Consider the following 16614-nt stretch of genomic DNA (forward strand, 5'->3'; position numbering starts at 1 on the left):
CTCTCTCGACCCTTCTACATAAAAACTGGATTGAGGCAAGGAGACGGCCTCTCACCACTCCTTTTTAACTGCGCCCTCGAATTTGTCATGAGAAAATGGTATGAAATAAATCCCAAAAATATAAAAATGGGTACTAAGAAAAACTCCATCGCACTAAATCGCCTAGGATTTACAGATGACCTCGCTCTTTTAGCAAATAATATTCAAGAAGCCAAAACGCAAATCATGAGCCTTCAAAACCTAGCACAAAAGATAGGGCTTCATATCTCTTTCGAAAAAACTGAACTAATGGCCATAGATCCTCTGGTAATAGAGCACATTATGGTAAACAATCAGAAAATTAAAATAGTAAAACAATTTAAATATCTAGGGAAAATAATAACTTACTTATAATTTAAATGAAAAAGTGACATGCCAAAACAGGACAAATAAAATGATTAAATCCCAAAAATTAACTCGGTCAACATATAACAAAAAATGCCTTTCCGCTAAAACAAAACTTAAACGTTATAAAACTGTAGTTCAGCCAGAAGTCACCTACGGAAGCGAGACCCTTTTCAAAATCACTCAGAAAAACCGAATCGATAAAATTCTGAAAATAGAGAGGAGAATTGTCAGAACGTGTATCGATAAAAAACACCAAAAGGAAGACCGATGGTGGATTGTGCCAAATGAGGTGGTGTATCGAGAAATAGAGCCTGTTACTGATACTATGCGGAAAAAAAGAATCTCTTTCTTTGGTCATCTCATAAGGACACCGGAAACAAGACCGTCAAGAAATATAATTGAAAAGCTCTGGTTCCAAAAGCTAGAAGTAGGATGGATCAAAGAAATTAGAGAAGATATGAAAGAATTGGGAATTTCCCAGACCGACCTACAGAATAAAACTGGAAAAGTTACAAAGCTAAAAGACAAAAGCATTAGATTTAGACAAACGACAAAATACAACGAAGAGGGTGTTTACGGATGAAGAAAAGAAAGCAAGATCTGAACGGATGAAGAAATACTGGGCAGTTCGGAAGAGTAAAATAACACGCTTTTCTCAGAAAAGATCCAACTAAAATTGACTTAAATGGTCTCATGTTGGCCGTAAAAGCATAATAATAATAAATAACAAATAAAACTTGAAAAGTAATTTATAAAGAGTCGTGTTACATTATACTCCTTTTGATGTGCTTCTAGATGTGCTATAACAATCTGATAGGTTTACAAAATCCAATCAACAGCGTGATAAATATTAAGTAATATTTTCAAGGTTTCAATGATAATTTATGTACTGTAATATTTTCAAAATTATTACACAGTAACGCTAATAAAATTATTCCAGTTGATATCATGTCCAGTTATTTTATTTTCTTTGGGAGAAAATGAAAACTGGTATTTTAATGTAGTGTGACTCACTTACAAAGATATTAACAATTAAAAAGATTACATGACCGCAATTTTGAAATGGATTGAGAGATTACATTTATTATTTTTGTAAATTTAAAATTGGAAGTACTGTAGCCGTACACAAACCATGATTTTGTTATGATTAGGTAATCATACCTGATAAATAAATTTTTATGTTAAAAATAGAAAATGGATAGCCTGTAAACTAAGCGTGTTTGGACTTATGCTGGTATAAAGTTTTTTCGTTTTTATAAACACTCTGTATACTACCTGTATTTAGTACTGAATCAAATAAGAGAAGTATGAAAACTAATATTCATCGACACACTCCATATATGAAAAATATATTAAACTTCTCGAATTCAGGAACTACATTCTCCACACATACAGTAAAGTTTAAATCTGTGTGGGGATTTTGTAAATTGGAAAACAGAATTCAGTACATTATACATTTAAAGTAAGAGTTTCAAGAGGAGACGGCATTAAATAGAGATAATAAGTTGAGTTAATAAGTTGAGAGATAAGGCAATAAATAGAGATAAGTTGTCTTCTACCTCCATAATCTTTTCTCCTCCTATTTTCACATTCAGCGGTCCATCTTTGTTATTTCTACTACATTTCATTACTTTTGTTTTGTTCTTGTTTATTTTCACGCGATAGTTCTTGCGTAGGACTTCATCTATGCCGTTCATTGTTTCTTCTAAATCCTTTTTACTCTCGGCTAGAATAACTATATCATCGGCAAATCGTAGAATCTTTATCTTTTCACCTTGTACTGTTACTCCGAATCTAAATTGTTCTTTAACATCATTAACAGCTAGTTCCATGTAAAGATTAAAAAGTAACGGAGATAAGGAACACCCTTGTCGGACTCCCTTTCTTATTACGGCTTCTTTCTTATGTTCTTCAATTACTGTTGCTGTTTGGTTCTTGTACATGTTAGCAATTGTTCTTCTATCTCTGTATTTGAACCCTAATTTTTTTATACTAATGAATCTGAAAAAAATGCCATTAAAATAAAGAAAAACTCGCTCGACTATTTTTTGTTATTCTAGGTAGATGTGTACAATCAGGAGTAGTCTGTTTTTTTTTTAATAATTTTTATCTTGCAGTATAAAAACCAATTACATATTTTAGGGTAATATTGTTTTAGGTATAACTATGTAAGGATTATGATTTTAAATACTCATCAAGAAAGCACTGATAAAACTATAGTAAAAGTAACGGAGAAAGTGATTATGATGGATAATGAAAAATGTTATTAAAAAGATATTTGCACAAACTTAAACTTATTTAAATGCAATTCTACTGAATTTATTCAACATTTTATAACAGTAAATGAAACGTGAATTCACCAATACAGGCCAGAAACCAAATAGCAGTCTAAATTGTAAATGGGAACAGGTGAAAGTGTACCAAAGAAAATGGAAAATAGTTCCATCTGCAGGAAAAGTCATGGCTATGTTTTTTTGGGATTCTTGTGATGTGGTACTCATAGACTACTGGAAAAAGGCAGGCCCATCACCAGGAAGTATTATGCCTTACTACTTTCTTTTTCCTGTTTAGCCTCCGGTAACTACCGTTTAGATAATTCTTCAGAGGATGAATGAGGATGATTTGCATGAGTGTAAACGAAGTGTAGTCTTGTACATTCTCAGTTCGACCATTCCTGAGATGTGTGGTTAATTGAAACCCAACCACCAAAGAACACCGGTATCCACGATCTAGTATTCAAATCCATGTAAAAATATGGACCACTAGACCTAGGTGGGTTTAACTGTACATCTAATTATCATGTAACACGCGCAGAGAGATAGAGACACACACATATACACAGTTATTTCTTAACGATAAATATTTTTTTTAAAAACAAACTTTTTATTTTATTATACGTATAAAAAAATTATTTCAATATAAATATTCTTCCAGAATTATATTATATTAGCCAATGTTAAGTGTAAATGCTAACAGTGATTTTTTAATTAAAACTGAATAAAATAACATACGTAACAAAGACGTCAACCAGGAATACATACCACTAATAATGCTTACATATGCTACATACTGAATCCTAACGTGTGTGTGTGTGTGTGTGTGCGCGCGCGCGTGTATGTAACATTTTACATAAAAGGATATTGATAACATTTTAAAAATTACTTCTGCAGGAATATTGATAGTTATGCCCCAAAAGGGTTTGTATCTTATTTTTGATATATTTACGTACAAAAAATTTTTTAAATTGTTAAACAATGGGCTTCTTTTAAAACGAAATTGCTCTAAAAACTAGAAAATATTTGTAATTTGTAAAAATTTTCAACATTAGTAAAAATTTTGCGCTCACAAAATATTACTTAGTTTTATCATTTTAATTTACGTTCGTTCGCATTTTTAGCTTTATTAATCCTCGCAGAACACCTATTCCAATTCTTCAGTAAAATTTTATGAGCCGCAATGGATTTTTTTTTTACAAATATTGAAAATTACTTTGATTATATTACAGTTACTGAAAAATTATTTCCTACTTTTTAGAGAAATTTTTTTAAAAGAATACCATTTTTTAAATTTATTTATTTTTACTTTTTGCTCTCCCGCCTTCGCTTGTTCGTTCAAATGCTATCGATTCGTTCACATCGGTTTATAATTTTTTCTCATTCTTTCTTACTCTAGTAGCGGGCGCGTAATAAATAAAATAAAAACTCAACTTTCGCCCGCTAAAAATCAACTCGTCAAATCTCGCCCGTTTTGCCTTTTCGCTTTCATTCGCTCGCTATTCATCAGAACGAATGAAAGCGAAAAGGCGAAAAGCTTTTCTCCGACCGTATTTTACGGTGTGTTGCAGTTTTTTTTTTGTTTTGTACTCTAGTTTCATCTTTTGTTCCGATGAGAATCTACACTACACGAAGAAAAATGATTTTGTTATAGTAACAGAATTCATTTGCTTACGACAAAAAATCGGTTTGTCGTCGTAACAAAATCAGATAACTTATAGTAAAAAATCAGTAACGACAGTTGATAGTAACAAATCCATTTTCTAATCGTAACAAAATCGTTTCGTTGCCACAACACACCCTTAGTTACCGAAACATATGATTTGTTACTCGTAAGTAAACAAATAAATATGTTTTTACAAATGTTCGACGTGTTTGTTTTAGAACGATATTAAATATGGTATATTATATTATCATTCGTGCCAAACGTGTATGATTTTTTTTAATAGTTTTCTTATGTTCGAAATCCTGTTTAGATGACACACGTGAAATGCAAAACACGTGTTTTGCATACGCGTGAAATTTCATCTTGATTGGATAACGGGAAGTTTATCAGATTTCAGTTACTAAATTTCATCTAAATAGGATTTCGAACATAAGAAAACTATTAAAAAAAATAACTGTAATTGAGCGTTATTTCTACTCTCTTTCGTACGGGTAAAAATGTACTTTGCACGATTCATAGCGTTATCCGACAAACACCACAAGAAAATGACCAATTTTCTTTAATCTAAACGCTGAAATTGCATACAGAATTACAGTTCTTCTCTCTGGAATATATATATACGTTGTTTCTACATGAGCATAAAGCAAGCGACTTTATTTGAAAACTGAAGGTGTTTGAATCTAAAGGGCAAGTCTAAAGGAATGTACGCCGAACATTCAAAGGTATATTTACCGATAATCCAAATAGTATCGCAAAAGATAGAGAGAGACCGTTTTTTGTAGAAAATTTAATTTCAAAAACTGTAAATTGTGTCAGAATTCGATCGATCAACGGTTTGACCGTAGTAAATTTAAATATAGGAAAGGAACATAATCCGGTTGTTACCGCAAGCAATTTAAACGATTACCGTCATGAAACGATGGAATATTTCGTTACGGTAATAGTCGTAAATTCTTTTCGGTTATAAAACCTATGTTAGTACAAAATTTCACCTCGATCGGCCGTGTAGATTTTGCGTGAAAGAATAACAGCCTCATAAAAATTATTATATATTTACAGAGATTGTATCACAAAGTTTTCCCGGGCCCTTTCATAACCTTTTCTACATCCCTTTTTAAATTTTCTAGCCTACCAACCTTTTTTAAGCTTCTAACATTCCACGCTCCGACTCGTAGAATGTTATTTTTTAATTTTCTGGTGACCCCTTCCTTAGTAGTCCCCACCCGGAGATCCGAACGGGGGAAAAAGCCAGGCGATACTGCAAGGTATCAGATAGATTATATCATGGTTAAGCAAAGATTTAGAAATCAACTCGTTGACTGCAAAACTTACCCTGGAGCAGACATTGATAGCGACCATAATTTGGTGATAATGAAATGTAGATTGGGGTTTAAAAACCTGAAGAAAAGGTGTTAGATGAATCGGTGGAATTTAGAGAAGCTTGAGGAAGAGGAGGTAAAGAAGATTTTTGAGGAGGACATCGCAAGAGGTCTGAGTAAAAAAGATAAGGTAGAAAATGTAGAAGAAGAATGGGAGAATGTTAAAAAGGAAATTCTTAAATCAGCAGAAGCAAACTTAGGCGGAATAATGAGAACTGGTAGAAAACCTTGGGTTTCAGACGATATATTGCAGCTGATGGATGAACGTAGAAAATATAAGAATGCTAGTGATGAAGAAAGTAAAAAGGAACTATCGGCAATTAAGAAATGCTATAAACAGGAAGTGCAAACTGGCAAAAGAAGAGTGGATTAAAGAAAAGTGTTCAGAAGTGGAAAGAGAAATGAACATTGGTAAAATAGACGGAGCATACAGGAAAGTTAAGGAAAATTTTGGGGTACATAAATTAAAATCTAATAATGTGTTAAACAAAGATGGTACACCGATATATAATACGAAAGGTAAAGTCGATAGATGGGTGGAATATATTGAAGAGTTATACGGAGGAAATGAATTAGAAAATGGTGTTATAGAGGAAGAAGAGGAAGTTGAGGAGGATGAAATGGGAGAAACAATACTGAGATCTGAATTTAAGAGAGCGTTAAAAGATTTAAATGGCAGAAAGGCTCCTGGAATAGACGGAGTACCTGTAGAATTACTGCAGAGTGCAGGTGAGTTAGCGATTGATAGATTATACAAACTGGTGTGTAATATTTATGAAAAAGGGGAATTTCCGTCAGACTTCAAAAAAAGTGTTATAGTCATGATACCAAAGAAAGCAGGGGCAGATAAATGTGAAGAATACAGAACAATTAGTTTAACTAGTCATGCATCAAAAATCTTAACTAGAATTCTATACAGAAGAATTGAGAGGAGAGTGGAAGAAGGGTTAATGGAAGACCAATTTGGTTTCAGGAAAAGTATAGGGACAAGGGAAGCAATTTTAGGCCTCAGATTAATAGTAGAAGGAAGATTAAAGGAAAACAAACCAACATACTTGGCATTTATAGACCTAGAAAAGGCATTCAATAACATAGACTGGAATAAAATGTTCAACATTTTAAAAAAATTAGGGTTCAAATACAGAGATAGAAGAACAATTGCTAACATGTACGGGAACCAAACAGCAACAGTAATAATTGAAGAACATAAGAAAGAAGCCTTAATAAGAAAGGAAGTCCAACAAGGATGTTCCCTATCTCTGTTACTTTTTAATCTTTACATGCATCTAGCAGTTAATGATGTTAAAGAACAATTTAGATTCGGAGTAACAGTACAAGGTGAAAAGATAAAGATGCTACGATTTGCCGATGATATAGTAATTCTAGCCGAGAATAAAAAGGATTTAGAAGAAACAATGAACGAGATAGATGAAGTCCTACTCAAGAACTATCGCATGAAAATAAACAAGAAGAAAACAAAAGTAATGAAATGTAGTAGAAATAACAAAGATGGACCACTGAATGTGAAAATAGGAGGAGAAAAGATTATGGAGGTAGAAGAATTTTGTTATTTGGGAAGTAGAATTACTAAAGATGGACGAAGCAGGAGCGATATAAAATGCTGAATAGCACAAGTGAAACGAGCCTTCAGTAAGAAATATAATTTGTTTACATCAAAAATTAATTTAAATGTCAGGAAAAAGTTTTTGAGAGCATATGTTTGGAGTGTCGCTTTATATGGAAGTGAAACTTGGACGATCGGAGTATCTGAGAAGAAAAGATTAGAAGCTTTTGAAATGTGGTGCTATAGGAGAATGTTAAAAATCAGATGGGTGGATAAAGTGACAAATGAAGAGGTATTGCGACAAATAGATGAAGAAAGAAGCATTTGGAAAAATATAGTTAAAAGAAGAGACAGACTTATAGGCCACATACTAAGGCATCCTGGAATAGTCGCTTTAATATTGGAAGGACAGGTAGAAGGAAAAAATTGTGTAGGCAGGCCACGTTTGGAATATGTAAAACAAATTGTTAGGGATGTAGGATGTAGAGGGTATACTGAAATGAAACGACTAGCACTAGATAGGGAATCTTGGAGAGCTGCATCAAACCAGTCAAATGACTGAAGACAAAAAAAAAAAATGTTTATAGCATTTTGGCTGACAAAACCAGGGATATTCCTGGCAAATAACAGCTGGATTACATTTCTTCAATGAAAAGGCCAACAAAATCAAAGAAGAATTTTTAGACTTTGTAGAGCTTGTACTTAACACCAAGAGTGCTGCCAAAACCATTGAAGATTTTGTGACAAACTTAAACCTAGACCGTGATAAGCGTGTGGGGTTAGGCTTCAACAGATGTTCCAAAACCATTGAAGATTTTGTGACAAACTTAAACCTAGACCGTGATAAGCGTGTGGGGTTAGGCTTCAACAGATGTTCCACCATGTCTGGAAAAGACATGACATGACATGGCGATCTTGAGACAAAAGTACAAAAAAAACTTCTAATTCCATAGCCCTACTCACACTTAACCTTGTTATGAATGACTTAAACATTTCCAGAAATTTGAAACTGCATTAGAACTATCAAAGAGATATAACAGTTTTGCACAAGTCCGTTTAGGACACAAGCTTATTGTTAGCATTTCTAGATTCTGTGACTAGGTGATCAGAGAAAAAAAAGAGCATCTGTATTTTTAAGGATCACTTCGTTGGTATTGTAAATGCATTAGAGACCTTAGCTGAAGAGGAAAATGCAGCATTAAGAAAAAATGCTTATCAAATAGATGCAGCAGTGTGTAGATTTTCATTTATTGTGTCACTAGCATTAATTGCTAAGTATTCCGCTATAATGAAACCCATAGCAAATGCCCTTCAATTGAAGAACATTTGCCTTTGTGTTTTTGACACAGTCAAGGCCAACTAGCACATTCAAACTATTCTTGACATGCTAGGAGTTAATCGGGAAAATGTGGAGAACACCACAACTACCATTTTAAACAAACAGGCGACATTGCAATGTATTTGAATGTTGATATAACCAGCACCCCCATTGCTGACCAACAGAAGCATAGAAGCAATCGTTCAGCCAAAAATCCAACCAAATTTTAGAAAAGATTCCATATCATCTTTAGAAGTAAGATTTTCTGCAGAAAAATTAACTGCATTTCCACTGATAAATTTCTATCCAATTAACATCAGATGTGTTTCATTGGATGAATGGAGTGAAAGTAAGTACTTTCACTCCATTCATTACACAAGATGAAGTCATCTTGTGTAACTTTCTACAATTTAGAAGTTGAAGGAGAAAGGAATTGTGGTTCAAAATGTGGAATGAGGTACATGCTGACCCCCCATAGGGGAAAGACATTCTCCACCACCCCCTACATTCCTAGCCCTTATGGCTTTACCAGAGGTCATCTCCAAAACCTTGGCTTTTGACATATTTCAGTCCGTCTCTGCCAGGATCCCACCGATGCGACGAGTGACATTTACTTCGGTGTACTACTATTAATGAACTCAAAACAAAACACATTTTACAGAGTCTTAAGTGACTGAAAGAACTTAACTAAACAAAGGAACTAAACTACCTATCCGTAAAAGGTAAAAGTGAGTTCAACACACAACACGAAACATAAAAATACTACATGGAACAATAACATCACAGTAACACTGAAACCAAAAAACAAACACAACAAAAACAATTTATAAAACAAAACATAATACAAGAGAAATCCAACCACGGCTCTACATCTCCTCAGTCATCCTTTCTTTTGTTAAGTATACTATAAAACTCTCCACTATTGCCCCATTTGGCCTGGCTCCTCCAGTTTACACGCAGATCCAACATCGAGCCGATATTATCAAGCTGACAGATGGTCTCCATGCGCATTAACTCGTACTTCTAGCATTCATAAAAAACATGGTAGGTGTCATCCAATTGTCCACACTGAGAACACATCTCAGAATCTACCAGGCCGAATTTCTGCAGTCTGTTCCTAAAAGTACCATGACCAGAAAGAAATTGCGTCACATATTTATTAGAGTGTACCCAAGAGGCGTCCGCAAACCAACAACATTTGGAAAGAGATCATGCATGTAATACCCACACTCTGTCTCATCCCATCTAACTTGCCACAAGACATTGGCATGTTATTCAATTTCTCGAACTTTATCCAAAGTCAACTCACTGGACTTCATAGCAACATACCACTGCTGCTTCTCAGATGCAACAGGAAGTGCCAGACATAATTGAGGTTATAAAAGAGCAAATCGTTTTATATGACTGTTAGAAAGGCTGTGGTGATATTACTTTCACAGTCCTGCACATTAAGTACTATCAAGCTTCAATTAGTTCCCTTCATCATATTAAAACACGGCTAAGAAGCACCGCTGGTGAAAACAGGTTAAATGGATTAGCTATGTTAAGCATTTTCCAACAATGGGTTTTCACTAATGAGGAGCAATTAGTTGAAGCTGTAGTCAGTCAATTTGCATCGAATCCTTGCAAACTATTGTTACAAAATTAGATTTTTAAAATAAATATTTTATTCTTCCTTTTGTTATTATATATTATTGCATAGTAACCCCCCTCCTCATGGACTACCCTTATCCAATGAAGGAGATTACATTCAGAAAGCTGCCCCTTCCGTTTTGAACTGGTTATGTTCCTGATTATAATTAATGTATATGTGTAATATTATCATAACTACAATGTTTCCTCCAATTACTCCTACTTCTCTAATCTACAAGTCTAATGCAGCTCCTCTGTGGGTTGTTCATCTCTTCATATTCCATCTCCTTTACTTATCCTTTATCCCTTCAATGGGAATCAGGTCAGCTACCATCTTCATTCCATCAATAACATTACATTCTAATAGCTGATAGGGTAGCCACTTTCCACTGCTTTCTTGGGTGTAGTGGGATAGTGACTCTGTCTATTGAACTCCAAGTACTTTTGTTTGTTATTGAGGATTGTACAAAGTCTTAACTAAAAGCCAATTTGCTCAGTTGTTAAAGCTAAGCCTCTTATTCCTAATAAAACCTAATCTAAGAACTAACAATATTGTAATATGCTTTTTTCTTGCAAAAAATCCACATAAATCAATTTTAAGTGGCTTTTATTGAATTACTGTATAGCATATTTTCGAACAAATGGGCCATATTTTTTTCAACTATTAAATTATTTTGCCTCTCACATTATGGCAATTATTATTATTATTATCAATATTTGTTAATAAAATTTGTTTAAATATATTTAAAATTACTAAATGATTAGCCATTTTATGTAAACTGTTTGGCAGGATTTTTATAATCCATTATAAAATATTAATGTGAAAAAGTTATGCTTTATGTTAGAGTTCTTTAGAAACTTTACTAACTTAGACTATGTATACAGCTTTTGAATCTCACCCAAATTTAAAACAGTTTTGTTTAATGATTCTTTATGTAAAAAAAATTATTCATGTAATAACAACTGAATGTGTTATTTTTGCTAAAAAGAATAACCACTTATTAAGAAATAACAAACAATATCCACTTCTATCAAATCACACAACAGAGCTGTTTTCATATAACTCAATATAACACATCACTTATGAGAAAAGGCCTTATTATGCTGCCATTGCCATTTTTTATCAATTTATTATTGAACTACAGTATTTAAAAAATGTTTCTTCAGTTTATTTAAAATACATAAAAAGTTTTTTTTCTCTAAGAATTTTTAAAATTATGCTAATTAAAGACGCTCAGAATTTTCTATACTTCTGTTCAAAGTATATATACAATATGTACTCAAATATTTTTCATTATACTTTACAAAATAAATTGTTAATAATTTTGTATTATTTTTTATATTTATTACCTTCATGTACAAGTATGTAAATTACTTCATAATTTAATTTAATTTCATATATGAATCGCAACAATTTTTATTTTATAATTAATTATATATTTTGTGATGCTGCCCAGGAAATTACTGGAGCAGTGGTCTACTATAATCAATCCATTCATAATGTATTCATGTGATCAAAATAAAGATTTAACACTATTTCATTGTATAATAATAAGCAAATAAACTAAAATTTTCCTAAAGATTGCTTTAATTTTCAGAAAGTGTCATTACTGAACCGTTCAATGAACAGAAATTCTTAGAAAATTGTTCTACTAATGGAGAAAGCAGATCATTAAAAAATTTACAGTTTCCATTTTTATATTTTGAAGAGTCATGTGCAGAACTTTATGAAGAATGTGCCAAAAGAAAAAAGTATGTTTTAAATTTATTATTTAAATCATTAAATTGGTTAATTTATTATTACTACTTTTTTTTTTAATTTTAGAAAATTATTCACTGCAAAAGCTCAAGGATATTATTGGATTTGTTTTGTAAATTATATCAGTAGCATCTGCTGTGGTTATAGGTAATTAAATCCCATTATGTACAAAGTTCCCCATTCAAGAGGAAACTAAATTTTATTTTATCTTTCAGTTTTAATAGGTGAACAATCTGGAAAATGGGCCCTTTTTCTGAACAAAAAAACCATCTTAGCATTTTAACAAAAATAAATTCTATTCAGAAAAAGAAAATATCCAAAAGAAAAATTTCAAACCGGTGTGTAGAAAATAAAAAAGAAGAAATAATACTGTGAGGTTGTAATAACAGTGTGTACGATTTTGTTCATTAGGATTCAGTTATCAGCACTGTCTGCAGTAGTTAGCAGATAATTTTATAAGACCATCACCCAAATGACAGTTTTGCTGTTGAAGGCAAGGTAATAAAACTTAAATTGTAATAAAAGCATTAAATTACACTAAAAAAATTTAAAATTTTTCAAAAAATATATATTAACTTTCACAGTTATAAAGTTATACTGTGCAGCTGTACAGTATACTATATAAAGTAAAGTATGCTAAAAATTTAATGAAGGAACACGTAAATCTTGAAATTTCATGACCCCTTTAAGAAAAAAGTAAACAATTTTACAATTGAAAAACTCCAGAAGAATAAAAGTATGTATATTGGTCTGTTTTTGCTTGACATCTTCATCCTTCATGAACAAATTTGAATGAAATTTGGCATGATTATTTCTGTATATGGAGCATTGATGCCAATTCATTATGGTCACAATCGATCAAGGGAGCAGGGAGATTCATATTTCAAAATATTGCTCAAAGGATAGATGTATTTTTTTTACATAATTTAATGTTCCTTAAGTAGCCAAGATATTTTTTGATAGTTTTTGGTCTTATTCAAAGCCCAATAAAGGGCAATAAATTGGGTGGGGGGTTAACAACTTTTCCTTTTTTATAGTTTCCGAACTCAAACTTAGATTCTTATACTAATTAGATGATTCTACTACATTAGTATGTCACTTTAGCTATGTAGTAGGGGAGTTTTCATTCAGGGGTGGGGATAATACTTTTTTTTTTGTTTTTTTCATCAGTTATTGTTTTGTTTGATATCTACTGACTAACTATAATGAAATTTTGTACAATGACTTCTGAATATGGGTCACTGTTGTGACTTAACTTTGGTTACAACCGGTCAAGGCGGTAGAGAGGTACAGTCCCATATATCAGAATGTCTAAATCAGAATTGTACTTAAAAGTAGAATAATTTTTTTTACGTAATTCATTACTTGTGTACTTACATATAAGATTAATTATTTTTTATTAATTTATTAGGAAAAAATATTTAATCTATATTAAACATTAGATATATTTTTCTTTTTCTAAAATTGATCCTTTAGGGAATCATATTCCTGCACTATACAAATTATATTAATCCGATCAACCCAAGTACAGAATTAATAAAATAAAATAAAATAGGATGACACTTACCTTATTCCATAATCCAAGCAGGAGCGCTTTCGCGAGTATCTTGCATCATCAGTTGCTTTATAATTTTTCAAATCTTTTGTTGCAAATTACACATTAAAATTCAAATTGAGATTTAAAATTGTTAAAAGATCCTTTTCCAATTAAATCAAGACAGAAATAAAACTAAACTTTTTTTTTATATTCAAAATTTTAAATTGTTAATTAAAATTAAAAATTGCATTTATACAAAATATGAAGTCATTAATAAAAAATTAAAATCAAGGAAAGATTTGAAGAATTATAGAGCAACTGATGACACAAGGTACTCGTGAAAGCGCTCTTGCTTGGATTATGGAATAAGGTAGATGTCATCTTATTTTATTTTATTAATTCTGTTATTTTGATCGGATTAATATAATATATATATATATATGTAATTAGTAATTACTATTACAGCATAAGTAATACGTTTACTACTATAACTGAAGATGGATATTATGATTCATTACTTGTAATGTTCTTTGATTTGTATTTATTGATAATAAACAAAGTGCTAGTAAGGTAACCACTTGAAAGAATAGAATTTTATTATTTAAAGTAGACAAAAAAAATTTTTTCATTCATAATATATTACTTGATTTATTGTTGTTTAAGAGTGTTTGAAGAAGCATTAACACCAAAAAAGAAGGTAATGAAAGAAGAAAAACTAACTGATGTAAAGACTACAGTAAAACCAGAAACAAGTAAATCAAAGAAAGCAAATGAAATTATTTATGATGAAGAGGTAAGTAATTTTTACAATAGGATTCAATATTTGATACAACATATCAAGACACCTATTCTAACCTCTTAACTGATTAAAATGTATTGTGTTACACCTACTAGAAACAGCGTGCATAATTTGTTAATTGAAAACAGACAGTAGTATATATTTTTAACAGATTATTAATTCACCATAACATAACCCGACATATGTGAATATGTAGGGAATAATGATTTAAGGTAATATATTTATATGAACTGAGGTCAGATTATGTCAAAAGAGGTACCGACTGGAGTCACTTTCTCTGTGAGTAATAATGGTCACATACAGTCAACCAGTAACTGTGATGTACTGTACTGAGAAAGTTTTTACTTGTAAAATTTTACATCATCACTAGCATTTATATAGACTTGGAATACTAATGTGTAATAGTAAATTTGTCTCAGAAAAGGGAACATGAAACCACTTAACTCCTAATTTTACTTAGTGGGCATCTGATACAGATTGTTTAATATTCTTGAGAGGGGCTGTGACATTTCAGGAGCCTCTACATTGATAATCATAAAACTGAAAGGTTGTTATTATCAACATTTAGAGCCTTCCAATCCTATTATCACGGTATTTTTTAAACAGCAGTCAGTTTCAAAGCCATCACATCTGATTATAAAATCTGACACGTTAATATATTAGTCAAAAAGTGTAGAATTTTTTTTATACTTTTCAAATAAATTATTGAATTTTTTCATAAGCTCTCTTTACAGAACTATTCCAAAAATGAACTTCCAATTAACTGTTAGAAATAAATCTGTAGCTAACAACACAGTGCATAACCACCAGTAATTTCTACATGCTTATCTACTGTCATTCTATTTTGTGCTGTTGAAGCAAAGACTGGTAAAATAGAATATTATTGTCATTTCTACCAAGAGTAAGGCACATGACAAGATTTATTTTTCACACGTTTAGTACCTAATGGCTACAAAATCCATTGACAATTGAACCTTGTTAATGGTAAGAATGAGTGAATTACAAGTATTCCATTTTCGGCAGTAGTTGAAAACAACTGATGAGTTATCTCTGAGTATTCTATTAGTATTCTATAATTTATAAAGTGTACAGTAGTTGTTTTATAAACAGTAAAAATGAATTATTCTTGCATTGAGTGAATTGTTGATTTTTTTTATAGTTATCTTACTGTTAATTCAATATTAGTTTCTATTATTTAATGTAAAGTTTTTAGTAAATTGGAATTGCATTTTAATATTAATAATTTAATTATTACTAAATTAACTTTGTGATTAATTTGAATTGCTATTTTGTATCTATTATTTAAGAGTAATAAACTGTATTTATAAGAAATTCTTTCATGCACTATCTCAATATCCTTGTTGAATTACAAATATTATATATATTTATTATAAACAAGCAATTAGAACTCAATTTCTGAATAGCTCTCATAATTTATTACATAGTTTTCTAAATATGTCTTATTATTTCTTTTAAATAAATACTTTTGTTTCAGGAAGAAAGCGATGATGAAACTTATTTTCCAATTGGTAAAACTGAAGTCAAACCAGTTATAAAAACTGAGGAGAAAAATCTCTTGCTTTCAAAAAGAAAAGACGTTTAAAAAATCTTTAAATATATATACATAAATTTAATTTTTATACTATTAGCATTATGGAAAATTAATTGTAATTATGCTAGTATATAAATTTATATTATTGCATGATAAATTTAATCATAAGCAAAACCAGTATGTACTATGTTTAATTTTTCTCATTGTGCCAATGAGTTATGTTTAATTTTTCTCATTGTGCCAATGAGTTATATCATTAATTAATGCACTATGGGATTGGAACAACTGCTTGCTATGTACATTTTTCCATATAATAAAAAATAGGTTTAACCTTTATCTATAATTTTATTTAATTTTTTTGTTAATCTATCAAATGAAATTACAATAAATTATAATTTGAAAAACATACAAGAATTGTTCGTTATTTTAAACTTAAAAGAAAAATATGCCCACAGTCACAAGTACAATATTGTTATTATTAATTTCATTATTCGGCAATACATAAAAGAACTACCAACTTCCTTGTAAAATAAAAAAAAGTTATCCAAGTAAAAGATAATTTTGTTATTTTAATAAAATTAAATGAATAACCTTTATCAACCCATGCACGACATAATGTAGCATCACTAAAAGACTGATAAAAAAATGAACTATTATTCAGTAACTTTCTACTGTTACAGAATATGAGAGATGACAGTTAATGATATTGGTTAGTACCACTGTTTTTTTTTTTATATATATATTAAAA

At 31.0% G+C, this 16614-nt stretch overlaps 2 protein-coding genes across 2 annotated transcripts in view; one reads left to right on the forward strand and one right to left on the reverse strand.

Annotated features, from left to right (window-relative positions):
* LOC142319770 (uncharacterized) overlaps positions 1 to 16274 on the forward strand; it is a 34712-nt gene extending 18438 nt beyond the window's left edge. The window contains exons 3-5 of the mRNA XM_075357435.1: positions 11818 to 11971; positions 14179 to 14308; positions 15810 to 16274. Of these exons, the coding sequence (XP_075213550.1) occupies positions 11818 to 11971; positions 14179 to 14308; positions 15810 to 15917 (392 nt within the window). The 3' untranslated portion in view covers positions 15918 to 16274. The remainder of the gene's footprint in view (positions 1 to 11817; positions 11972 to 14178; positions 14309 to 15809) is intronic.
* The window catches only part of LOC142319769 (abl interactor 2-like), a 162551-nt gene that overhangs the window by 79477 nt on the left and 66460 nt on the right, over positions 1 to 16614 (reverse strand). The window lies entirely within an intron of this gene.

The sequence above is a fragment of the Lycorma delicatula genome, chromosome 2, assembly GCF_047948215.1.
Source record: "Lycorma delicatula isolate Av1 chromosome 2, ASM4794821v1, whole genome shotgun sequence".
NCBI classification, from domain to species: Eukaryota; Metazoa; Arthropoda; class Insecta; order Hemiptera; family Fulgoridae; genus Lycorma; species Lycorma delicatula.